The following is an 18653-nucleotide window of genomic DNA, read 5'->3' on the forward strand; positions in this document are numbered from 1 at the left end:
CATTTATACCATTAGTTCTACCACAGAAAATAAGTTTTAGTAAGTTTATGCAAAGATTAGCACCCACTCTGGTTTTACATATTATGTTGCTGTTGACTTTGTCATTAAAATTCGGTGACATAAATTCCCTGCGATCCTGTTAATATTATTTCTCCAAGCATTGTCTAGCGCAACTTAAGCATACAAATGATTAGTGCATAGAAAAAAAAAGTTTAGAAAAAAAAGATGTAGAAAGAAAAAGTTAAGTAAAACTGTGCAAAGTTAGAGATTTAGTAAAAAGTTTATGGTGTGTTTAGTAAAACGTTTATGGAGTGTTTAGTCTCCTAACATTTATCTTGACAAATGAACACATTATGTGCAACTGATGTGTAACAATAACTATATGAACACTATCTTATAATAGCCTGTCTTATTGTGTAACTTACCTTATGCTTTATTTTTATCTCCTTATGCAAGCAGCTGAATTTTGTGCAGCAGTAACAGCTTAAGAACGCTACAAAGCTGCAGCATACCCTACAAGCAGCTACGCTACAAGACTACAGTTGCTTTTCTGTCTTATCAGCCTATAACTGTTAATCCCCGTAAAATAAAAGCATCTTTTTTTTTTTTTGCATTTAGTGGTGGTATTACTGCTTTTAGGTCACGGTGACTCATACTATGTTCTAAAACAGAATTAGCCTACAATGTCGTCTGATGATATTTGAAAGATGGAAAGAGATATGTTAATAGGAGGGCCTGTATTGCGGACAAGAACATCTTGGGTTTGATTCTGGAAAAACCTGGCATGGAGGTACAATGGCTAAAAATGGTTAAATGACATGAGTTAATATGAAAGAGAAATGCAATGCAAATAATGAATAAATAGCAAACGCACAAAATAAAAAAATAAATCTTCCCAGCGTGTGAACAAAAAGCAATGTAGTGTCATCAATCATGTGTGTATGTAAACTGGCAAAAAATGTAGGAAAAAAAACATGAAGAACACAGCAAAAGCAGAAGCATACAGAATGGTAAACTACCCCCAAAAAAATAAAAACACCTCCCCTATCACCATAAGAATACACACTCACAGAATTTACCTTGGCTTCGCATTTCACACGAGATAAATAATGCATTTTTTCATTCCTTTTTCATGTGTGCTTGGATTTTTCCATACTCATAGGCATCCCACTTGCGAGATAGTCAAGTTATGTCAGTGATGTGTGTGAGACGCACTGCTTAGTCCCAATTGCAAGATAGTCAAGTGATGTGTGTGAGACGCAGTGTTAGAAGTAACTGTGTATAGTTCTTGTGTACGTGAGTAGCAATTCACAAAGATAACTGTGTATATTCAAAGCAAACTTCAACAAATCATGAACACAAAATAAACAAATAAAATATGTTACTTATTACTGAATGAAATATTACAACATTTTCTGAAGAAATTGGCAAATATGAGATCAATGGTTAATATACATGTATAGCTTGACAAAGTAACAGCGAATGAATTTGTTTTAAAATAGCAATGCATTTTTCATGCTTTGGTTTGGTTGGGTCACAAACGTGTATTAAAATTGCTAGTGTTTGAATGGACAATTGAGAGCACATGCACAGAAGGGCATTGTCTGATTGGTTGTTGCATTATGCTGATTATGCATTTCACTGCACACATCATGCATTTAGCAAGCTTATCTCTGTCTACTACAACAAATTCAGCCATGTTATTAATTTGACAAGCTGGATCAATGAACATTCAAGATTAACAATGCAATGTCCAATATTACATGAAACATTATTATATGAATGGTTAGGAATAATATGTACTAAAAACAATATCAAAAATCATTATCAAAATCATTATCAAAATCAAATTAACGGAAAATAAATCATTGATCAAAGTATCAAATAATATAAATGGTGTCATGCATGGTGGTCAAAACAAACCAATTATATGTTATATTGTTATGTTTGAAAATCTGTATGATCGTTGTTGTTAATAATGCATGTGTAAAGCAAGTGGGACACCAGTAAATCATTCGACAAGTTTGCCACAAAATATCACAAACATAAAAAATTCACTATCAATGAGAAAATGATATCAATATTGAGAATCATACAAAACATTTTCAGCAACTGTTGAAAAATGCAACACTTTGTTCACAAAGTATCAAATATGGTGCAAAAGTTTGTAACGTGTTATCAAAGAGCATAGAATTGTTACATGTTATTCAAAATGTATCCAATGTTGTGGCTATGTGTGTGTCAGCATCATTTGTTCATACATACATACATCAAATTGTATCGATGCAGCAATTAGTAACAAAGTGATACACGCAAAGCCAGCAGCAACATAAATAATCTTAAGATATGCGATCAAATTCTAGGGTTCATGCAAATCGGGGACAAAGGGTCAGGGAGTCAAACAACCACCTATGGTTTTAACATTACCCCCTATTTATACATTTATTTAAGTCTGCTAAAAATACAATTCATAACTCAGAGTCTCTATTTAAAAAAATACACTCTGCCATAACTTCATAACAACTGATGTATAGCGAGTGGTAAAAAAATATCCATGACTATTTCATGAATATCTCTGCTTCTTCATTTCAAAGTAAACAAAATATTGATAAACATATTTTTATATAACTACCATTAGAACAAGTACATGAATAGCTGAAGTTCAAGTGTAGGGTCAGAGTCAAAGACTAGATCTTGTTTCGGAGTAAGACATGAATTTTATTCGTCAGAGACCTGCTATTGTCACCAGGAAAACTTTCCCTGTGGAGGTTTTTGACGACGACACTTGAGGGTAGGGCAAGAAGATGACTTTCCATCATCATCAGCAAATCTTGATCTCCTTGTGGGTTTCTGAGGAACACCCTTGATATAATTGAATATTCAGTACTCGGAAATGGTTGCAAATTTAACATCAATCAAATCTGCAACTTGCAAATGTCTCAAAGCAGATCAAATCAAATCTGCACCTACAATGTTGCAAACATCTCAAACTCTTCTTTTCAATACATGTGTTTGTTTTAATGATAGTTATACGGAATATCAAGAAATTCAAACGTCTATGTATAACCACACTGCCTTGGATATCTGACATTCAATAAAGCATTTCAACGATTCCTGTTTCATATTTCTTACATTATGATCTAAATCACACATGCATCATCAATAATGTCCGAAATTATTCCTGCTTTGGCATTCGAATTGTGAATGGTAAAACGCGATTTTTGCAGTAAATGCTATCAATGATGCTGGTTACTCTACAATCAAACTACCAAATTTTGTGTCATTTTTTGATCCAATTTCAAAGTTTTCTAAGCATCTATCTTTGAAATTCATGTTTGTTATGTGCTTATTACTTTGGTGTACCAACTGGAAAGGAAATTTGGGCTTTTTCAATAAATAAATAAATAAATATGTAAATAAATAAATACATACATACATACATACATACATACATACATACATACATACATACATACATACATACATACATACATAAACATCAATAAATAAATAAATGAACTTTTTCTAGGCTGATTTTGTTACAAGTTCATGATTTAAATTTGTTTAATATCCTATGTTTACAAGACAAGTTTTGGTTGTTGAAATGTATTTTTTGAATATCTGAAATTACAAAGCAGTGTGGCAAGAGAATACAGAATAGAGAATGAGTAAATATTTACCTCTGGTATGTGTAGTTTCTCAGCGATAGATCGGAGTCTGACAGAGATTTCAGCACCAAGTTTGCTGTATTCTTCATTGATGGACTCTATATCCTGTCTGGCTGAGTCAACGCCATGTTGGATTTTGGGTTTCTTGACATCACCGACATCAGTTATATCTTCCAGGGTATCGCGGTAATCTTCAAGAACGCCATCAAACACCTAGAGATGCACAAATGAAACAGTTGAGTAGGTGTATGTCAAAATGTTACAATTCGTAGCGGTAATTTTCAAGAACTCAAGCAGACACCTAAAGAAGCGAAAGCCAAACTTTTTAGTCAAGAATTGACAAAAAAAGTGGCAAGTTATCACAGAAAGTAGAAAATATACCATCTTGTTATTTTAATCTGAATCATTACAAACTATTAACAACAGTGACTCCATCAATGTCATCTCTAAGTCAACTTTTGTACCTGGTAAACTACCAGTCTCAGTATCTTATGACATCCAACTTTCGTGATCGAGTTCAGTCTTCTAACCAACTTACCTCAGCTGCCTGAATAAACTGGTTGCCTTTGTCGTTAAATTCCTCAACAGAAGATCTATGGCTGTTGATATCATCCAAGAAATTCTGTTTTAAAAAAGAAGGTGTTGAATAAGTTCATAAGCTTATGAAAGGAACTTGGTTCCCAACTCAAAAATTATTTACAAGAATTATTAGGTTCAAGAATTTTGATAAATATATAAATCTTCCACATGGCCTTGAAAATAATGACATTTGTTGAAATTCTTTTGTTTCAATGATTGACGACGATAATGTTCACAATCTTCCCCACATACACAGCACGAGTAGTAAGTTGTATATGGACTTTGACTATCGTCTCCCATGACGACTACCGGAGTTTTCCGAAAACAAGCCCATCCGAAAAGTTGCCCATGGGCGATCATTTGGCGGGTGGGCGTCTAATGGGTTTTCCAGATTCACTACGGCAAGAATTTTGCCTTGTTATATTGGTAACGTTAGTTTTTATTTAGTTCGAATGTTCCGTTGAAAAAAACCATAAACTTAGAGTGCCAATAAAAAATGGATGTTTTTTACACGAGGAGAATGTGATCGTGAAGGTAGGTACATACACCTTTGTGCTGAGATCGATCAACAATTCGGCAGATGACTCATGGAGACCCGCAGACGTCACTGTCAATGCGACACACTGGGTCTAAAAATAGGTCAGGGTAATTTGTATGGTGAGTGTGCACACAAAGTGAATTAAATCGAGTGAGAGTTGAAGTAATGTGTAATGTCATGTATAAATGAGTTCATGGAGATTTAACGATCGGTACAAGGCTAATGTCAAGTTTATCCAGGGTGAACAAATCATTTTGTGAACTGGTGGTCCCCGGACCAGTGATGAAAAAAATGCAGTGGTCCTGCTAAAAAAAATTAGTGGTCCCAAGTTCCGCTAATGTGAAACATTGAATCTTGCCTTTGAATCTGTATATTCAGACGTACACTATTTTTAGTTGAACAATATCCACTTTATAATAATAAATATAAAGTTGACATGCTTGGTTTCAGTCAATTGACTGTTCTATTCTATTTGTAATGGTTATTTTTGAGGCATCGACGCAACAATACAATCAATGCTGATAGAATGATAGCAAATAAAATGTTTCATTTGATATATTTGAATTATTATAAAATGAAATTATTATTCTTGTCTTCCTAATTGTTGTGTCCCTAAACTGGTATGTCCCTATTAGTAATGATATAGCCACATGGCTGTTGAGTGTTGACTGCCAAATAATCGCCCTGAGCTTCTATTTAGTTCTTCTGTTGTGGTTCCGAATTTGCTGATTTTCCGAATAGTGGCCCAGGGCTAGTTTTCGGAAAACTCCGGTAACATTTCCCATAATGGTCATGTATTCACGATTATAAGTGATGTTCAACCCGCAGAGATATGGCTATGTTCATCATGAAATCTCTCTGTGATTGGCTACTCCTGTCTACTGAGACACCTGGTTCCCATAGTAATGTTCAATCCGAAATTACCAAATTACCATAATCGTACGTGACGTAATTTGGACAAATGATACCCATAGCCAGTACTGCAATACCAACAACTGACTGAACAACTTCACCACACTAAATTCCATTCTTTATCAAATATATCCATACCTTTGTTTCTTCAAACTGTTTTTCCAGACTGCGTCTGTCAGTTACTGGTATGTCCAGGATCATCATGGTAGCCTGTGCCTGTGCTAACCAATTCTTCTCATCCAAATGGGAATCCTTAAACTCTCGCAGGAGGTCAAAACCATTGTCAAGTTTCTTTAGCCTGTAACATTCACAGTAAACTTCAGTTCTACGGTACTTTTCAATATTTGATAATTTTGTAATGTGTATCATCCACACTGCCCAGTAATGTTCATCTTTACACCAACATAATCATCAAGTCATATTATTTTTTAATTAAGTGTCATGTCACATTTGTTTTTTATTAATTAACAGTGACAAAAATTATGAGAACTATTATTATTATTCTCGACACTGTGTGAGAAGAGCCACTGGCTCAACAGTCTATCGAGATTAAATAAAGTCTAATAATAATAATAATAATAATAATAACTGGATATAAAAAGTTAACAATTACAGAATATTCTTATAGCATATTGATGTGCATGGCCCTGTTATGGCAGTGGACACTAGTGTGGCATAGTTACAGAGTACTGTTATAGGACATCACTGCTATGATAGTGTATATACTAGCTTGAAATAGTTGCAGTGTGTTGTGATAGAGTACAAACACCCATGGCCCCAGAACCTTCACTGCCATGATAGTGTAGACACTCACATGCATGGCATTCTAATATAAGGGTTATACTAGTTACAGTGTGTTGTGATAGCGAAACGCCTTGCACAGCTACAGCGCCCTCTCTGCCATGAGTATATTCTAACATGGTATTCTAAGGAATAATGGTTGCATTTTGAGATAGTGAAAAGACTTGCACAGCTACAGCGCCCTCTCTGTCAAGATAGTGTATACTCTAGCAATGAATTCTAATAATGGTCGTATTTTGTGATAGCGAAAAGACTTGCATTGGCACCAGCGCCCTCTCTGCCATGATAGTGTATACTCTAGCATGGCATTCTGAATGTTAAAGAGAAATCTCACCTGTCATCAGTTTGTAAACATACTCTCTGCCAGCGTATTTCAAGATCACGTACATCTCTCTCAAACCTTACCACATCCTCTACATCAGCTGTAGGAGAGGGGAAACACTTGAGTTTCTGTACCTCGTCCTTCAGGTCATTGATGATAGGCTGAGTGGATGGCAAGGATCGATGTAGGTCCTGACGTGTCAATTACAAAATATACATCATTATTTCACACAAGGGTTGTACATTTCAAAATGGGGAACTTGCAATCCAAACTGAGCATGCTCAGACACAAAGGACTATGGGATTATCCATAGTTACCGCAATACCTAATCAGGAGTTACCGATAAAATAAACCTCCCACAATGGTGAGGGAAACTATGAATTGATTATTTGTGGTTACAAACAATGTAACATTATTGTTTACAATACTATTTGACTAGTATTTATTATCACATTTCCCATGATGCAACATTCAACATGGCAGGTTTGCAAGTTCCCTATTGCTCTGAGCTTTTAAAAAAAATGGCACATTTTACCTTTTCTGTTCAGTCTCAATAAATACACAATAACATAAACCCAAAAACTTAAAACTGCAAATCTGTACGATTTCTCAACTTCGCCTTCACAACAAAGTCACTATCCCTGTACTAGGATTCAAATATACAAACTCTGCAAGATCTTTATATTTACAATAGTGAATAAATGTCAAGACTGTTGACATAAAATATTTGATTTTAAATACCTATGTACATTTTACAATAATACCTCAGTTGTGTGTCTTTTTACCAAGATAGAAATAATTGTAAATCTTGAGAGATAAAGGAAATAAAAACAAAAGAGAAGACAGAGAGTCGGTAAAAAGCTTGTAGCTAGTCCAACCTGACCTCCAGCATGGAATACTGTGGATGGATATTCTGAGCATATTACCTACCTGTAATTTCTCTTGCTGTACTTGTAAATGGCCGAGCTCAGAGGGCATGTTCTCTTGCATCAGTAGAGCTTTCTCATACCTGGACACTACGTCCTTGGCATTCTGTAGAGATCTCAGAATTGTAACTGAGATTGTCAGTCTAGAAAAGGTATGAAAATAAAATTTCAGTTATTAGTTATTTCTTTGTCTGAAACTGTAGAGACCAGATTAGTTTTTCACACACAAAAAAATGTCAACCCTGTGGAGGCACATTACAGTTGATTTGTATCTCTCAGAAAGAATGGACGTTTAAAGTAGAATTATTTACTATCTTAGCAGCCATATCATTCAAAAACACATGGGTCTAGTATTTCCAGACAAGGCAACTCCTAAGTGTGTGCACCCTTTGTTGAACAAGAATATGACCAACATGTGGCATCACATCATGACAGCGCCCTCAGTGTTCACTAAAAGATCAATCAATTTTGCTATTTATGTCTAGGAAAGCATCCTCGGTGTTGACTGCAAAGACCTAGTTATTTTACTACTGCTTGCATCTGTGTGAGAGCGCCCTCTGTGTTGACTGTAAAAATATTTTACTATATTACTTACGTCTGTGTGTGAGTGACAGATATGGTCCACACATAGTCCCATCTCTCAATAAACATAGTCAGATTAGACCTGTATTGGGGTTGTTGTTCTGGTGGAGCTTGTCGTACGATACTCTCAAAATTAATTCTAAGACTATGATATTGTGGTTGTTGATCGCTAAGATCTCGATGGAAGGCCTAGAAATAAAATCAAAGTTATAATGAATTGTCGTGATTTTGTAAAGTAAACGATCTCCAAAAATCGTTTCCCTAATTTCTTCTAAATTCTTTTGGTTGCTTACATCCATACACAACATCAAAATTATTCATTCTCTTACTAAATTATTTTCACGTCTTTGCTTACATTCAAAAAGTTTTCTTCAAATCTGACATGCCGATATCTAAACTCAAAGATCGTCAATGGCCACACAAAAAACTTGTTGACAGTCAATGAAAATTTCTACACAATTTGACAGAGAGTAGAAAATTGTGAGTGGGATGTACTATTACTGGTGGGGGTGGGGGTGGGGGTGGGGGTGGGGGGCAGGTAGCAATCCTCACTCAAATTTTTGAACAATTTTAGTTCAAATCTTTTTAGAATTTTACTTTGTCTTTGAATATACTGACCTGTTGTTCATCTAATAATCTCTCTACTGCCAAATGATCTCTTGGGATGGGTTGTTTGAGCCTAACAAGCAACGTGGACGTTTTAGTCTCTAAATTCTTCATAAAAGAATCCATTTCTGCCATCACCTGTTGGGCTTGTGCAGGGTCAATTTGTGCTACAACAGAAAAAATAATATCTTAAAAAATCATCTTATCTGGATACAACAACCAAAATTGTAAGAACTTGTTGTGTGTCCATGTCTGTCTGTGTTTGTGCACATGTATATGTGTAAATGTGTGTGTGTGTGTGTGTGTGTGTGTGTGTGTGTGTTTGTTTGTGTGTGTGTTTATGTGTGTGCGTGCTCACAAGTGTGTGTGTGTGTGTGTGTGTGTGTGTGTGTGTGTGTGTGTGTGTGTGTGTGTGTGTGAGTGGCTGTGTTCAAGCATATGTGTGCACGTGAATGTCTGTGTGTGTATGTGTGCATGTATATGTGCATGTGTGTGAGTGTATGTGTGCATGCACGAGTATGTGTGCATGTGTGTGTATGGGCATGTGTGTGAGTGTATGTGTGCATGCACTACATGTAGTGTGTGTATGTGTGTGTATGTATGTATGTGTGTGTGTGTGTGTGTGTTGTCATTTTCATTTCAGTTTGTTCTTCAACTTTAAATGTTAATAAGATACAAAACAAATTCAAGTCCATAGTTCAATTGGTAGAAGGACCAGAAGAGCTCCAAAAATAAATTGCAACTGAAAATACTGTATTCAATACTCAAAACGATAACTTCAATTCCTCACATGTTTATTGTTCTACTCTCTCTATTTCAAAAAGAAATATATTTTTAGTAGATCACAGAATCATCAAATTAGTTTTCCTACCTGTAGCACCTTTAGACATTTCTTCAATCAGTTGATTACAGCTATCAACTTCACGTTCTAATTCTGCAAGTTCAGGGTCAATTGCTACGTCGCCGAGCTCCCGACTTTCAATCAGCAATCTCTGTGCATCTTCATTCATTTGTTGCAGGATGACTTCTCTCTGTGCTGGGTCCATGCCCTCAAACTACACACACACACAGCAGAGAGTAGAGTTTATTACATTTCACAATCAACCATAAAATGTACCAGACTGCCTTCTGACGTTATCAATGATGTCATTGTGGGTTAACACATGCAACACAATGACAAACTTTGTACTGTTGGTGACATTTACAATAATCTGTGTCACAGCTGACACACCTTTCATACAACTCAAACTCTGTCCTGAGACTTTCACTACAAGCATTATCACTATTCCACTGATTTAATCTACTCGTAACTTGGTGTGGATTAAATTTCGTTGTTAGCCGGTGATTTCTTGCACAACAACTGAGATTAATATAATGAAATGTGAGTAATGAGGACCAACTTTCTTTCAATCATTGTGTACTGTCTGTCTGTCTGTCTGTCTGTCTGTCTGTCTATATGTATGTATGTATGTATGTATGTATGTATGTATGTACATATGTATGTTTATATGTACATATGTACGTATGTATATACGTATGTATGTACATACGTATGTATGTATGTATGTATGCATGCATGCATGTATACGTATGTATGTTTCTGACTGTCTTGTTTGTTTTTGTCTGTCTTTCTCTCTATCTTTCACTCTCCCTTTCTTCTCTCTCACACATGCATGATACAGTGAGATGAAGTAATAAATGTACTTACTCTTACCTGTTCAAGAGACATATGTTTGACTTTGTCAATGTTCATGAAGATTTCATTTCTGGTCACAATCTGTTTCAGTTTCATGTGTTTGGACCTCCATAATGTCAGTAGATGCTGATATTGAATATCAAGCCTGTCAATAAAATCAGTTTTTAGTAAGTGTCCTTTTTTTTTATTTGTCCATTTTTTACTAAGGTAAAAATAAAATACTAAGAAATCTTATCACAATTGCATTATTGCACTTGAAGGGTACCTACAAGCTCACTCACACTTTTAACTTCCTTCACTGTAATTGATTGCTTACCAGGTGTGAACTTTGGTATGATCAACCAATCAGAATAAAGTATTGTGGTATTAGCCAGGTGTAGATTACAATTTTGATTTGAACCAATGAAAAATAAAGCGGTGATATTTCAGCCAGGTGCATGATTTTAGTTTGAACAACTAATCAGAATCATGTGTTGCCATTGCAGCCATATGTAGATTATAATTTGGATTTGAATAACCAATCAGAATAAAGCGTTGTGATTTCAGCCAGGTGTAGATTACAATTTTGATTTGATCAACCAATCAGATTAAAGTATTGCAGTTACAGCAACATGTAGATTATCATTTTGATTTCATCAACGCCAAGTGTTCGTTTGAGTTTGACCACTCATAAATATTCGATAAATTATTGGCAGGTGTGACCATCTTTGTGTGCATGATACTTACCTGGCGGCATACTCTATAGCTTCTCTATTCGGTGGGGGAATAAGGAAACACACTCCAGGTACGGATGCTTCCTGTCCAAGACTTGTTATGATCTTCCATTTAGTCTTGTGTGTGTTGTCAACTAATACACACTCTTCGCCTTTCCCAACAAATACCTAAGAATGAACAAAATTCAGTACATGAAGTAGGTCAACTTTCTTGTCACATTTCTATGATTGTGTTCTCATTTGTAATATTCCCTACTGGTGTAATGACCTGGTACCGGAATCTCTTCCTCAGATGTATGATTCTCTATGATGTCTCTAAGATGCCAAGTAAAATGTGAAATATTGAGAGACCACAAAATCTCACATGGCTGAATAACCAGGTGTTTGTCATGCTTTTTATCCAAAATATCTATGCTGGTGTCTGTGCCTCTGTATGTGTATGTATGTGTATGTGTATGTGTGTATGTGTATGTGTGTGAATGTGTGTACATATATGTGTACGTGTGTGTATGTGTATGTATGTATGTATGTATGTATGTATGTATGTATGTATGTATGTATGTATGTATGTATGTATGTATGTATGTATGTATGTATCTGTGCATGTATGTGTCCATGTATATATACATGTGTGTATGCGTGTGTATGCATGTGTGTGTATGTATCTATATATGTGTACATCTGTCTGTGTGGAAGTGTGTGTATGTGTATGTGTGTGTCACAATCATAATACTTACATCCATTTGTTTGTATTCACAAAGGGCAGTGATGGGAAGCTTAGTTTTCAGATACTGTCTTCTTTGTTTCAATGGAATGATTTGTTTACTCCTTGAGTTCAGATTATTAATCATTTCTTTGTACTCCAAATGTTTCTCTTTCATTTCCTGCAAATAAGAAATAAAATCATAAAAAAAACTTTGTAAAATTCAGTAGGTACAATATTGCAAGTATCTTTTAAATATGCAGTAAAAACTACGTGTATGCATGTATAAACTCCGCTGATGAATTTATTCATTTACAAATTCCATATCTTCACCAAATGGGGAGAACTTTTTGTGATAACTAACTATATACATTACTAAATGTTGCTTTTTATAACTTGAAATCCACATAAATGTACAATTCTGATGAACTAAATCACACTACATAACTACACAATAAATTTGCTACATAAATTGCAGCTTGGCAAAGTATTTCTGAATGCAAATACATTTTAATTTTAGCACTAAGAATAGCGCCCTCTAGAGTTTAAATGCTATTCTTGTCATTTTATTATAAATTGCATCACTCTACCAGCTATTTTAATGTACAAATGTTTCTAATATTAGTAACTTGCCAGGTCATGCATTCTAGATAAAGGATAACAGCTTGATTTTCCTGAAGCTGTTTCATTTCGTTTAATTATCACTTAAACTGCAAGACAGAGTTAGATTCTATTTGAAGTATAGGATAAGGCTTAGACACTGGAATAAATGCATTATTGTTGATTTCAGTGGAAAGCTTCACCCAATAGTCAAGCGCCCTCAAGAGGTCAAACATGGAGAGCAACATCAACCAGCCATTTTCAAAATATTCAACTATTTTAGGAAAGTTACCTGACGCTAAAAATACTGAGACAGTGATAGCACAGTTCATCCAGATTTCAAATAAAATATCTGAACAAATAATTCTCCAAAAAAATACTTCTGACGTACACTATGCATCAAAATTTTCAAAAAATTAAAATTTACTTACAAAGATTTCTTGGAGAAGATCGGTACTCTCCTCCAAGGTAATGTCACTTCGGTCGAATTTACGATTTAGTAGTTCAGCTTGGTCACTTAGCCATTGCTCACAATCACGGGCGTCACTGTAGAACTGTAGAACAACAGCAAATACCAAATATTCGTAAATTGCACATAAAACAACACAAACCTAAATCAATTGGCAAATTAAATATACAACATGTACAATTATATCTACAAGACTTGGACAGTGGGTTTTCAGTTACTTTTGAAACTTGGGAAGATTTCATTTTGATGAATTTTGACCATTTTACATTGAATATCTGTGACAATTAAGCATATTTGTAAATTTTCTGCATTCTTTATGTATGCTAAAAAAAAGAAAAGTATTGATGTATGATTTTAGGAAACCCCAATACTCCTTAGTACTATGGTACATGTCTTCTGTCAGTTCAAGTGAATAATAATGAGTACATTGCAGGATATTGATAGTTTATGAGTTCTTGCTCATCATTTTCTCAATATCGTCTAAAATAATATCTTACAAATCATGCTTGATGTTACACTGTAAAGAATCTTCAGCTAAACGTCATACTGATCAACTACGAATTGGTAAGTCGGCCATTTTGAATTACCAGCTTATACCTAACCTTTGTGCTAAGTTTGAATGAAACAGTCTGAACATCTCCAATGTGTAGCCCACTAAAATATCACCTCATCAAAATATACAAGAATAAATTCCATAACAAACACTTTCAAAACAAAGGCAACAAGGTGTGAAGTACAGTATTTTTGTATTGTTTTGGAGCAATATGGCAGACAAAGATATAGCTTAATTTAACCTTTGACCTACCTGGTGATAAGCTGCAGCATGTCTGAGATGCTGTTCCAAACAGATTGTCAACTGTATCAACCAAGCCCATTGTGAGTGCATGGCTTGCAAGTAGGCCTACAAATCAGAACAGAAAAGTTATAGAAAAGTAAAGACACCAGTAAAATAAATCAAGAAAAAAAGTTGTTGTTCAATCTCAAAAACAAATAACTAAAACACATAGAAACCGTGCCCAACAGTTCAATTAATACAAATTAATATTTGAATTTTCAATTCTTGCTTTCCATGGTTGGAAATATTTCCAGAACAAAATACATCATTTCGAACTGAGATACAAATTGATATGAAAATGTGAAATACTGTCTAGGAAACTGACAAAAGTTGGTACATTACCTCAATTGTTTTGGATGCAGGGTGTGTGTCCAGGATAAGTTGTTGTCCCTTGCTTAGTACTCCATTAAATTGAGGTTCTCTTCCTCTCAGTTCACTCATTAAACTCTGTAACCATAGAAGCAATTCATAATTTTTAGACCTATTCATAGCAAATCAACAAAACTTACACATAAAAATTACTAATACAGCCATACGAAATTCTTTTAGGTAAAACTTTGTGAACATGATAGCAGACACCATTTTATGTCTTAAAAACATCTTATATGTGTATTATTTGACTCATAATTTTAAAACAAAGAAATATTGTAAACCTGGGCATTTTCGCTTAAGGACACATTTTCATTTATTTTACTTGAAAACAATCAAAAAAATTAACTAATGACTAAAATGTGGGGGGTTTTTTTTACATCACCACAATGTACAAGTCTGGTAAATTTAGCAAAGATTAGTCTTCGAGAGCTTAGCTGAAGACTATAAAATTGCAAAGTTTTCTAGTGGCAAAAACATCTAGGTTTGCAATACTATGTAGTGTATTTGAGTTTGCCATTACAAGGGACGAGTGTAAAGTAATATTTCCAAACCACGCACATTTTTTACAATTAATTCAAAACTGACAGAAAAACAAGAAATAGAGAAGAAGACATCACAAACTTCATGCACTTGACAATGTTACGATGACCATGCATGCATAATAAACAATGATATATATGTTTAAAGTTGGGATTTCTCAATCAAACTTTTGACTTTGTTGTTGTACCTGATGAGTGTTGCTTTCCATTCAATGTTTAATAGGGGAGCAAAACACAGATAACAATGATAATGGACCAAGAAATATAAGACTTTGAAGATATCGTCTTGATCTTAAGGATTGGTTAAATTTTCACTTTGAGATGATCGCATAATGTCATACAGGCTCAGTAAGTGAACTTCGTTCCTTATAGGGGAAGGGGGTCTAGTATCAATACAATTGCTGAACTTCCAAATTTTGAGGGAAAATTTTCACTCCTTTAATTCTCGCTGTCTGCAATACAATTCTATGCATCGCTAAGGAGTCAAATGGAACGCAGTCTCACGACCGCGCTTGCATTTGTCGACACCTACACTTCCGGTCACCTATGTCAATACACGTGAATGTTTCTTCCAAACAGCTTAATTGTAACAAATAAGATAAACGCAAGTTTTAAGCTCATATAATTATGGAGGTGGGAAATTTAAATATGTACAGTACCTTTCCAGGGCAAAATTACAAGAGATGTCTACAACTGCAGGTAGCGAGAATTATAACAGCTTTCATATTTACTACTGAGATGGTGATAAGTTGATTAAAAATTTATTTGTAATGTGAGAGATATGGTGCTGGGTTTCTGGTAGAATTTTAATGTGCTTACCATCATGTTTTTACATTGCATCAATCACAGTGGTGTGACCGCTACAGTTTTCATCATAGTTTACATCATATATAAATGTTTGATGTCACACTTGTGAAAGATCATTTAGGGGGAGAGGGGGTTTAGATGTAAATGACCAATGTTCATTTGTTGAGCTTGTGCGACATTGTGTGATCATCCCTTAGTTTGAGAAATCCCAAGAAGTCGAGATAGATAAGTACAAACCTTGTGTACATGTGGAGAGCGATTACTATTAGGATATCTAGGCTGTTAGTTCCCATAACCCAAGTAGCAAGTAGAGAGAAAAAGATGGAATATGCAGAGTATAACAGTATCAGTTACACTGACTTGATTAATTCTAATAGAACCATCTATAGATCTATTTTCATCAATTCAGTGCTTAAAACCACGGGTGTCTTGTATGTTAATTCCCAGATACAGCTAGAGAGACACACAAACAGATCAAGCCAACCAATTTGAAGATATAGCCCACCAGTCAGCCAGACAGTAAGACAGTCTGATAGAATTCAAACCAACAGACATATATACAAATACACAGACTGACAGACAGACAGACAGACAGACAGACAGACAGACAGACAGACAGACAGACAGACAGACAGACAGACAGACAGACAGACAGACAGACAGACAGACAGACAGACAGACAGACACAAAAGAATCAAAAGCACTCTGCTGCTCTATCTTACCTGATAGTAAAGTTCAAGTTCGGGAACATCAAGGTTTTTGGCACTCCAGTCTCTTGATACTTCATTTTCTTCTTTGTCATTTAACCACATTAACTCTACTGTTGATGCTTGCATGAATTCCAGCAGCAATTCAAGATCTCTTATTCTCTTAGCAGACGAGTCCTACAGCGAAAAAATATCAATATTTTGAATTTTTCATCTTTTCTCATTACTTTATCTTTACATGTCCATATCCACTGTGTTTAATATGTGAGAATCACAGGTGAAGTTTCACTTTAACATTGCCTGCCCAAAGCCTGTTTATTGCAGCATAGATAAGACAGCCATATTGAATGAGGTCACGTCAGGTCATATTTGGCAGCCATCTTGTATGAGGTCATGCCGGGTCACATTTGGCAGCCATCTTGTAAGAGGTCATGCCAGGTCACACAGTAAACTAAGGTCAACATCCTACTTCAACTTACCAATAGGGATGCATACGCTTGTTCTACTCTTGAAAGATGCTGTGAATACAAGGTGAACTCTTCTCCACTTAGATTACTCTGCAAAATCAAAATATAATCACACAAGGTGTTAGCGAATTCAATACAAATATTTCTTAAAATGCAACCAAAGCAGGTATTATGCACAGAAAAGTCATGTTGTCATCAGAGTATGAGCCACTCCATATACAAAGTGATCGAAATTCAACGGATTTACACTTTTTTTTAAAAAAACATGAAAATTACATACTAAATATATTTTGATTTCTTTTGACAATAAGTGGAAATAATCGGTACATTAGTATAATTTCACTAGTTGCTAAAAAATACTTAAACTGAAAACATAATTTACAACAAAACTTTGCTACTATGCTGACAAAATCAATCAAAAGCCGATGTCAACAGACTATATGACTCACCTTTGCAGCTCTACACCTGTCAATGTTAACTTTGAACTCTGTGATTGTGTGGTGATCTTCACTGTGTTGTCTCAGGTAATTCTGAACACTGGGCAGATCGTTGCCATAGTCCAGGGTGTCTATGGCAGCCTGTTGAACAGATGGGAGGATAAAAGACAAAGTTCAATCAATGATGTACATAGAATTTGAATTTCACCAACACTTTGTACAAAGACTGATAGAATTTGAATTTCGCCAACACTTTGTACAAAGACTGATAGAATTTGAATTTCGCCAACACTTTGTACAAAGACTGATAGAATTTGAATTTCGCCAACACTTTTTACAAAGTCTGATTTCATACTCTTGTAATTAAAATTTGCAGTCTGACGCATTAAACTGAACAATCAATATATCATACACAAGCCAAGTTATTGTCTTTGAACAGAAAATATGGATTGAATACCCTGGTTGTCCTGGTTGCCAACCCGAAATATGAGTCAAAACATTCCAAATTGAAATTACTTTTACAGATTTTTCATAAATTACTGCTTGAGGAGGTATAATTATATTATTACCAATATTTTACTTCAGAAAATCCTTGTGACCCAAGGGTTTGTTTGTGACCCAAGGGTTTGTCACTACTTGTCTAACAACTTGGGTCACCCATATTTTCATTGGCTGAACAAAGAAAAGCTTTGGGGGATAATATCTGAAAGGGCAGAATTGGATATTTTCAGCTTCAACCCAAAACTTTTTGCATCATGGTATAACTCTAAACAATTCACAGCACAAATCGTCAATATTTCATATCTACTTTGGTCAATCAACTATGCCATTGAGAAAATAAACCAGAAGACAATCCCCTAAGGTAGGTATGCACACACAGAGATTCTTGCCATCTTCATCTTCTATTGCCCAAACAGTGTGTCACACATATCTTAACTGTTTTACAGTTTCTTTCATCTCTGTCAGACTGCCAAAACAGATGCTTACCATACTCAACAACTTGAAACATCAAAACCGAAAGATTCCTTTCCGACACATACCTGCTTATTTTGTATCCAGATAAGACAATCTTGGATGAATTTGAAGATTTCATTTGTTTCCACAAATCTGTACTCTGTTCTGGTTTCATATGTTTGTGTCATCATGGTTTCTTCCAAGGTTCTCGTCACCTTGGAAGTCAGGTTGCTCTGTAATCTGTTACGTAGTGCTAACCATCTTTCATGTATACTGAGTACTCTGTCAATGCAATCAAAACAAAGATTTTCAGTTATATAAATTATAAAAGTCAAACATTCAAAATTATTAATGTCAATCTGCACCCTTGAGAAGTTTAGATCTTTTTCTTTGCTTATAGAGAAACAAATAGGGATTAAA

The 18653-nt window shown here is 35.0% G+C and overlaps 1 protein-coding gene across 13 annotated transcripts in view; it reads right to left on the bottom strand.

Moving 5' to 3' along the window:
- The window catches only part of LOC144445939 (uncharacterized), a 287770-nt gene that overhangs the window by 184947 nt on the left and 84170 nt on the right, over positions 1–18653 (bottom strand). For 12 of the 13 annotated variants that reach the window (XM_078135586.1, XM_078135584.1, XM_078135589.1 and 9 more), the window contains 18 exons: positions 18320–18515; positions 17292–17420; positions 16855–16932; positions 16391–16552; positions 14293–14397; positions 13921–14016; positions 13078–13200; positions 12081–12227; positions 11357–11511; positions 10643–10775; positions 9806–9989; positions 8947–9101; positions 8342–8517; positions 7751–7889; positions 6833–7011; positions 5836–5995; positions 4207–4290; positions 3681–3881 (listed from right to left, as the gene is read on the bottom strand). In XM_078135586.1, the coding sequence (XP_077991712.1) occupies positions 3681–3881; positions 4207–4290; positions 5836–5995; positions 6833–7011; positions 7751–7889; positions 8342–8517; positions 8947–9101; positions 9806–9989; positions 10643–10775; positions 11357–11511; positions 12081–12227; positions 13078–13200; positions 13921–14016; positions 14293–14397; positions 16391–16552; positions 16855–16932; positions 17292–17420; positions 18320–18515 (2602 nt within the window). The remainder of the gene's footprint in view (positions 1–3680; positions 3882–4206; positions 4291–5835; positions 5996–6832; positions 7012–7750; positions 7890–8341; positions 8518–8946; positions 9102–9805; positions 9990–10642; positions 10776–11356; positions 11512–12080; positions 12228–13077; positions 13201–13920; positions 14017–14292; positions 14398–16390; positions 16553–16854; positions 16933–17291; positions 17421–18319; positions 18516–18653) is intronic. The other variant, XM_078135585.1, reaches the window with a different exon arrangement.

The sequence above is a fragment of the Glandiceps talaboti genome, chromosome 14 (assembly GCF_964340395.1).
Source record: "Glandiceps talaboti chromosome 14, keGlaTala1.1, whole genome shotgun sequence".
NCBI classification, from domain to species: Eukaryota; Metazoa; Hemichordata; class Enteropneusta; family Spengelidae; genus Glandiceps; species Glandiceps talaboti.